Source organism: Dipodomys ordii, unplaced genomic scaffold, assembly GCF_000151885.1.
Source record: "Dipodomys ordii isolate 6190 unplaced genomic scaffold, Dord_2.0 Scaffold26, whole genome shotgun sequence".
In the NCBI taxonomy this organism is placed as follows: Eukaryota; Metazoa; Chordata; class Mammalia; order Rodentia; family Heteromyidae; genus Dipodomys; species Dipodomys ordii.
In genome coordinates, this window is record NW_012267242.1 from 12407281 (window position 1) to 12415403 (window position 8123).

The 8123-nt window shown below is 39.5% G+C and overlaps 1 protein-coding gene across 1 annotated transcript in view; it reads left to right on the top strand.

The window, feature by feature from the left end:
* Positions 1–8123, top strand: part of Snx27 (sorting nexin family member 27) — a 52584-nt gene that overhangs the window by 24467 nt on the left and 19994 nt on the right. Inside the window, 1 exon segment of the mRNA XM_013015011.1 lies at positions 1002–1189. Within this exon segment, the coding sequence (XP_012870465.1) occupies positions 1002–1189 (188 nt within the window).

Below are 8123 nucleotides of genomic sequence, written 5' to 3' on the forward strand. Positions count from 1 at the left end.
GGCTCAAGTGGTAGAGCACTAGCCTTGAGCTGAAGAGCTGAGGGACAGTGCCTAGACCCAGAGTTCAGGCCCCACAACCAGACCCCAAAACAAAAACAAAAACATTCACAAGATCCTTTCTCAGCCAGTAGCTGAGTGTAGTAACCCATGCCTTTCATCCTGGCTACCCGAGAGACTGAGATTTGAAGGATAGTGGTTCTAAGCCAACTTGAACATCAAAGTCCTCCACGCTGCCTCTCAGTGGAAGAAGCTGGGTACTGTGACATGTGCCTGTCATCCCAATTATAGCAGGATCACAGTCCAAGTATGTGTCCAGACTGGAAGTGAGATCCTATCTCAAAAGTAACCAGTGCAAAAAAAATGAGACTGGATGCTTGGCTTAGAGGTAGAGCACCTGCCTAGCAACTGTGAGGCCATGAATTCAGACCCAACTACTGCCAAAAGAAAAAGAAGAAATTAAACATGAGGTTGTTTTATTTTTCTGTATGATGTTAGGAAGAAGTAACCTTACTAAGAATATATGTTAACTGTGATGCCTTATGTTTTCTGGAGTAGATAGAAAAAGCCTTTGAGCTCTTCATAATAAAAACTGTTTATTGAAAAAAGCCTCAAGAAAGACTCTAAATGCCCAATAGGTAGATAAGGGGAGATTTGCTTTGAAGTTATTTAGTGTCTATCAGCTATAATTAACTGGATCATGGGTCAAGATTATTCTCTCTCTTTTTTTTTTTTTTTGCATTTGTGGTCTTTACAGCCTTTATGTTAACTTAAGGACCTACCACTCAATTGATAGATTTTACTTTTTACTCACTTTGAGGCTTGACTGACCATAGTCATAGTTAGAAGGGATAAATTTGGCTATACACATGGTTATTTTGTGCTCCTATATAACCACTCCCTGAAGAATTTGAGCTGATGCTCTAGATATGCTAACCTACTGATCTTGATCTGCCTTGCATAGCTTATATAAGAGAAACTTCTTATATGCATTTTCACTCCAGTGTTCTCTATTCTGTCTTCTTTAGTACGTAAGCTGGCACCTAATGAATTTCCTCATAAACTCTACGTCCAGAATTATACATCTGCTGTGCCAGGCACCTGCCTGACAATTCGAAAGTGGCTTTTTACAACAGAAGAAGAAATCCTCTTAAATGACAATGACCTTGCTGTTACCTATTTCTTTCATCAGGTGAGTAAATTGCTAATCCTAAAAGGCCTGGTTCTTTTTCTGTTTGTATACCGTTGGTAATTTACCAATTTTGTGTGGATGGATCCTTTAGTCTGAGTTATATTTGTAAAGTGTTCTATCCTATTTAACATAAGATATATAAATGGTAGAGATATCCTGGAGTTTCAAACACTTATTTTAATTTTTAAAGTATTTTTATTATTATAAAGGTGATGTACAGAGGTATATTTTAATTTTTAACAAAAAAGCATTATATTTAATGAATATTACAGATGTTGTGTGTCTGCTAAAAACAAAGTGTCTAGGTTTTGTTCTTGTTGGGGGGGTGTTTTTAGGCTCTTTAAAAAATGGTTATAAAGGTGATGTAAAGAGGGGTTACAGTTACATAAGTCAGGTAATGAGTACATTTCTTTTTGGACAATGGTTACCCTCTTCCTCACTCTCTCCCAGTTTTTCTCTCCCATGCCACTCACAAGTTGTTCATTTTCAACATATTGTCTAGTGAGTACCACTGCAGTGTGTTTTTCCTCTGTTCTCAAGCCATAATCAAGACTTCTGTGACCTCATAAGGTATGGGATTTCTCCCCACCAGCAAGCAAGCAATTTTAAGTGGATACAAGCTCGTCATTGTCTTAATTTAGTTCTGACACTATTTTCTTTTTTTTTTTTGGTCCAGTCCTGGGCCTGAACTCTGGTCCTGGGCGTTGTCCCTCTGCTCTTCAGCTCAAGGCTAGCCCTCTGCCACTTGAGCCACAGTGCTATTTCTGGCTTTTTTTTTTCTGCTTATGTGGTGCTGAGGAATCGAACCCAGAGCTTCATGCATGCAAGGCAAGTGCTCTCCACTGAGCCACCTTCCCAGCCCCAGTTCTGACACTATTTGAAACTTGTGACTTGGCTACAAGTTGAAGTTGCCATGTTTCCTTCTGGTTTGAATAATTTTCTAGAGCAGCTCAGAGAACTCAAAGGACTACTTTACTTAACACTTACTACTTTACTATTAAGGATATTTTAGAGGATACAAATCATCAAGAAGTAGCAGAGATACTGGAAAGACTTGAGGCACAGGACCTTCCATCCCTTTGGAGCTGACTGTACCACATTCCTACAGATGAGTTTCTATTTGCCTTCTTGCAAACTTTCATTCACATATTTAGCAGTCTTTAGTCCAGGAACTTCCAGAACCTTATCCTTTTGTATTTTGGATTTATTTTATAGACTTTATTGCATGAGTATGACTGAAGTATAAACAACCATGTTGAAATATGATTGGGTGTGGAAGAAATAACTGTATTGCAAAGCTCATAGAACTCATAAGTGTCTTTTGTTTTTTTTGGGGGGTCCGGTCGTGGGGCCTGAACTCTGGGCCTGGGCGCTGTCCCTCAGCTCTTCAGCTCAAGGCGAGTACTCTACCACTTGAGCCACAGCGCCACTTCCGGCTTTTTTATTTTTGTTTATATGGTGCTGAGGAATCGAACCCAGGGCCTCATGCATGCAAGGCAAGCACTCTACCACTGAGCCATCTTCTCAGCCCCTAAAAAAAATTTTTAAAAAAGGTAAAAGTCTTTACCAATAAGAAAAATAAATCATATGCTGAGGTTGCTAAGACTTATGGTAAGATTTAATCTTGAATCTGTAAAATTGTGAAGAATAATAATAATTGTGAATATTAATAATAAAAGAGTAATAATGCTAGTTTTACTATAGCACCTTAAAGTGTAAAATTCTAGCATTTGCTACAAACTGGTGGCTCACACCTATAATCCTAGCTATGACCTATCTCAAAAATAAATATGACCCTATCTCAAAAATAACCAGTGCAGAAAAGGGCTGGAGGTGTGGCTTAGTGGTAGACTGACTGCCTAGCAAGTGTGAAGCCCTGGTTTTTAACCCCAGTACTGCCAAAAGAGGCAGGTGGGAGCCACATGCAATTACAGGATTTAGTACTAGCCACAGCTTCAGGCATCCACTGAGAGGCTTAGAACATATCCTTAGTAGGTAAATAGGAACTACTGAATTGCTTAGGATGCTTAGACAATGAATAGTAATTTTTCAGGTAGTAAATGAAAATGAAAATGGACTTATTCCTAGATAGTTGGTTCTTTCAGATAAAAATTAAAAGGTGAAAAAATCCATTAGAAAGATATGATAAGTTCCTTTTTGTTTTCTTTCTTTGTGGGGTTGTCATCGTCATCGTCGTCGTCCCCCCCCCCCCCATTCTGGACGTCCAATCTCATGGTAGACAGTCATTTTACCACTGATCCATACTCCCAGCCCCAGTACTTACTTTGAATCAAAGAGATTAAGAGTTGTTTATTCTTTGCTGGAAGAAAATTGGCATTAGACTAGCTGACACCCCCTGAGTCTCATCCATTTTTCCTTTCAGAGATTTTTTTCTGATTATTTCAGGAATAAGAAACAAAGTAAGGATAACATTTGAAGCAATTTATATATCTAACCATTAAACCAGAGACCATTTGTAGGCATTGCTGCTTTCATCTGTTTTCATTCTAATTTGTCAGTTCTGAATGGAGTGACGGAAGTAAACCAAAAATCTTATCTGGGTTTGACTTAGACCGTTCCATAGTTTTCTGTTTTGAAATGTGAACATGTTGACTTCAATATGTTTCTTTTTTCCCCTGTTCATTTTAAAGGTTAACTTCTGCTGCAGCCTAAAGTCAACTTTATGTCTTATAAATATATTGACTTTTAAGATTTCATTTCCCCCTACACTGTATTCATTGGAACTCATTTCTTCTCTATCACATAGTAGATGTGGTTTAGCTAGCATGTTATCTGGAGAGTGAAGACTTACTGGATCACAAATTCTTTGTGGTTTTCCCCTTAGAACTACAATGGTGTGTCTGACGTAGAGCTGAGAGTAGCATTACCAGATGGAACAGCAGTTACAGTCCGAGTTAAAAAGAACAGTACTACAGACCAAGTGTATCAGGTAAATTAAACTTGAATAATTTGGCTTGATATTATACGATGTGAAGCTAAGAAAGATACATTAAATGAGTTAGCACATATAATGTCCTTTTGTAGTACCTAGCATACAAGAAGTTTCTTAAATTGCTATTAATATGAAAGTACTTTACCCTCCTCAAACAATGAGTAATACATATTCCAAGGTGTAGTGGTTATAATTAACTTTTCCTTTTTTATTATAAACTTTATGATACACATAAAAACAGAATACTAGTATAATGATTTCCACATTTGTGTGTGTGTGTGTGTGTGGTTTGGGGATTAAACCAGGGCCTCACATATGCTAGTCAGGCCATTTACTACTGAGCCATATCCTTAGCTCTAATATTTAATAATTATAGCTGGGTGCCAGTGGTTCATGCCTATAATCTGAGCTACTCAGGAGGCTGAGATCTTAGGATTGCAGTTCAAAGCCAGTCTGTGCAGGAATCTGTGAGAATCTTTTTTTTTTTTTTTGGTCAGTCATGGGGCCTGAACTCTGGGCCTGGGCACTGTCTGTCCCTCAGCTCTTCAGTTCAAGGCTAGCGATCTACCACTTGAACCACAATGTCACTTCTGGCTTTTTCTGCTTATGTGGTGCTGAGGAATCGAACCTAGGGTCTCATGCATGCAAGGCAAGCACTCTACCACTGAGCCACCTTCCCAGCCCTCTGTGAGACTCTGATCTCCAACTTACCACAAGAAGCCAGAAGTGGCTCTGTGGCTCAAGTGGTAGAGTGCTACCTTGAGCAAAAGCTTAGGGACAACACCCCAGTGCTGAGTTCAAGCCCCAGTACCAGGACAACAAATAAATGAATTAAATATATAAATAAATAAAACCTGAAATAATCTCAGCTTCTTGGGAATTGAAAGCAGGAGAACAGTGAATTTGAGGCCAGCCTGGGCAAAGGTAGCAGAGAGATCCTCTCTCAAAAAGGGGACTTGGGTTGAAGAAATGGCTCAAGTGGTAGAGGGCCTAACTAGCAAATGTGAAGACCCAAGTTCAAATTCCAGTTCTGCCAAAAAAGAAAAAAATCCTGAGGGCATACCTCAGGGTTAGAACACCTACTTAGTGTAATTTCCTAGTATACTCAGGGCCCTGGGTTCAATCCCCAGTACCCAAAGAATAAGTAAATAAATCACAATAAGTGAGTAAGTAACTAACTACTTAAATAAAAACAAAGAATCAAAGTATAGTCCTTAGGTCTTAATGACCTATGTTAAATGTAGGCTGAATATGTGAAACAATATTTAACAATTTTTTTTGTTGTTGTTTTTGCCAGTCCTGGGGCTTGAACTCTGGGCCTGGTCTCTGTTCCTGAGCTTCTTTTGCTCAAGGCTAGCACACTACCACTTGAGCCACAGGGCCACTTCCAGCCTTTTCTGAATAGTTTATTGTTGATAAAAGTCTCACAGACTTTCCTGCCTAGACTGGCTTTGAACCCTGATCTTCAGAACTCAGCCTCCTGAGTAGCTAGGATTACAGGTGTGACCCACCAGCATCTGGCTGTTTTCTTCTTAACATCTGTGCTAGCAAGCACTTTTCTTGCAAGTGGTGTCAAATAAAGACCTTTATATGAAAAACTTTATGTAAAACATAGCTTTTTGGGTCATGTACAGAGGGTTTCCCCCTTACTTAAGTATGCATGTGTGCACATACACTTATGAAGCCAAAATGACAAACTATCTGTCTTTACCCTCACCTCTACATGCATATACTTGCCTTTTCCCACAGTGATGTCTGATTTACTTGTCCTGAATCATTCTATCCTGTTTAAACTTTAGGCTATTGCAGCAAAGGTTGGCATGGACAGCACAACAGTGAATTATTTTGCCTTATTTGAAGTGATCAATCATTCCTTTGGTAAGTTCTAGTAGCTATTAAGTTTTGTTTTGAGGCCCTTTTATTCTAATACTGTTGGGTAGAAACTATTTTTTCCAAAGAAGTGCTTGAAGACAAGGTAAGATCCCACTCTTTGGGACTGTCTCTAACAAGCAGAGCAGGCAGATCCTGGGAAACCTGGTCATAAGGATGCCTGATCACTCTAGGTTCTTTTTCTTTTGTCAGTCTATATAGGTTATACCCAGTTCAGGATCACATAATTTCTTGGTTTTTGTTTTTTTTGGGGGTCCGGTCATGGGGCCTGAACTCTGGGCCTGGGCGCTGTCCCTCAGTTCTTCAGCTCAACGCTAGGGCTCTACCACTTGAGCCACAGCACCACTTCCAGCTTTTTCTTTTTGCTATGTGGTGCTGAGGAATCGAACCTGGGGCCTCATGCATGTAAGGCAAGCACACTACCACTGAGCCACCTTCCCAGCCCCAGGATCACATAATTTCTTGAGGTTTTTTTTGTTTTTTGGCCAGTCCTGGGCCTGAACTCTAGGCCTGAATGTTGTCTCTTAGCTCTTCAGCTCAAGGCTAATGCTCTACCACTTGAGCCACATCACCACTTCTGGCTTTTTCTGCTAATGTGTTGCAGAGGAATTGAACCCATGGCCTCATGCATGCAAGGCAAGCACTCTACAACTGATCTTCCCAGCCCCTTGAGTTGGTTTTTTGAATAAGAGATTCAAAATTCATATATTACAATGAAACAGCTTTAAATTGAATGTTCTATTTAGCCACATGCAGTCAAGGTAGGGTACTTAATGCTTTTTGTAAAGCTTTTTTAGAATACCTTTTTTGTTTTCAGAAGTTAGAAATATATTTAAAAGCCTTTCTTTTATTGTTTATATTTAAGTTGCTGTGTGAATAGGTTTCTTTTTTTCTTTCTTTCTTTCTTTCTTTCTTTCTTTTTTTTTTGCCAGTCCTGGGGCTTGAACTCAGGGCCTGGGCACTGTCCCTGAGCTTCTTTAGCTCCAGGCTAGCACTCTACCACTTAAGCCACAGTGCCACTTCTGGCTTTTTTCTATTTCTGTGGTACTGAGGAATTGAACCCAGGGCTTCATGCATTCTAGGCAAGTACTCTACCACTAAGCCACATTCCCAGCTCCTGTGAATAGATTTCTTCTCCCTGAAACACTTTGTTACAAGGTAACAGGAAGTTTCTTTTTTATTTTATAGAAGCTGGGAGTGATATTATAGTCACATTGGTTGTATTGAAACCACACAAGGGAGGTTTCAGTGCAACCAAGGGCTTGCTCTGAATGACAGAGATTTCCAGTAGTTTATGGGTCTCTTCCATATCATATATGCACAGGGCCAACACAAGAAATAGCAGATAATATTGGCTGGTGGTTAGATCTTCCTCATCTCAGAATGAGGAAAGCTTGGGAGGTTTCAGTAGCTTTGCCTTTCGAGGACAAGGTAGAGTAACTTTCAATTCCCCTGAAGCAACTAATTCTTTATTATTTTTCTTCCTAACGCAACAGCCTAATAGGCAGGTATAAATTGTTCTGCAAAAGATTAGTAAGGTACCAGGATACTCCGGTTCTAATCTTATCCATTTCTAACCATTAATTTCATTTTCTATAAAATGAGAAATATTAAATCTGTCTCTTTCAGTGTTACAAAACCATGTAAAGCATTAGGAGGAAAACTCAGTAAAGGTAATATTGAAATTAAAAGTGGTTAGCGAAGTGTGATGATGGCTGCCTATAATCCCTAGAATTTAAATTGGGAGAACATGAATTCAAAACCAACTTGAACTACATAGTAAGACCCTGTCTCAAAAAGAAAAGAATGTAATTCCAGTTACTTGGGAGGCCAAGATAGGAAGATTGTTATTCCAGGCCAGCAGCTGAGGCAAAGAGTTAGTGATACCCCATCTCACAGAATAATTTGGAGTCAAATGCCAGTGGCTCATACCTATAATATTAGCTACTTGGGGGTCTGAGGTCTGGAGAGTCATAGTCAAAGCTAGCCTAAATAAAAACATTCACAAGGGCTGGGAAGGTGGCTCAGTGGTAGAGCGCTTGCCTTGCATGCATGAGGCCCTGGGTTCGATTCCTCAGTACCACATAAGCA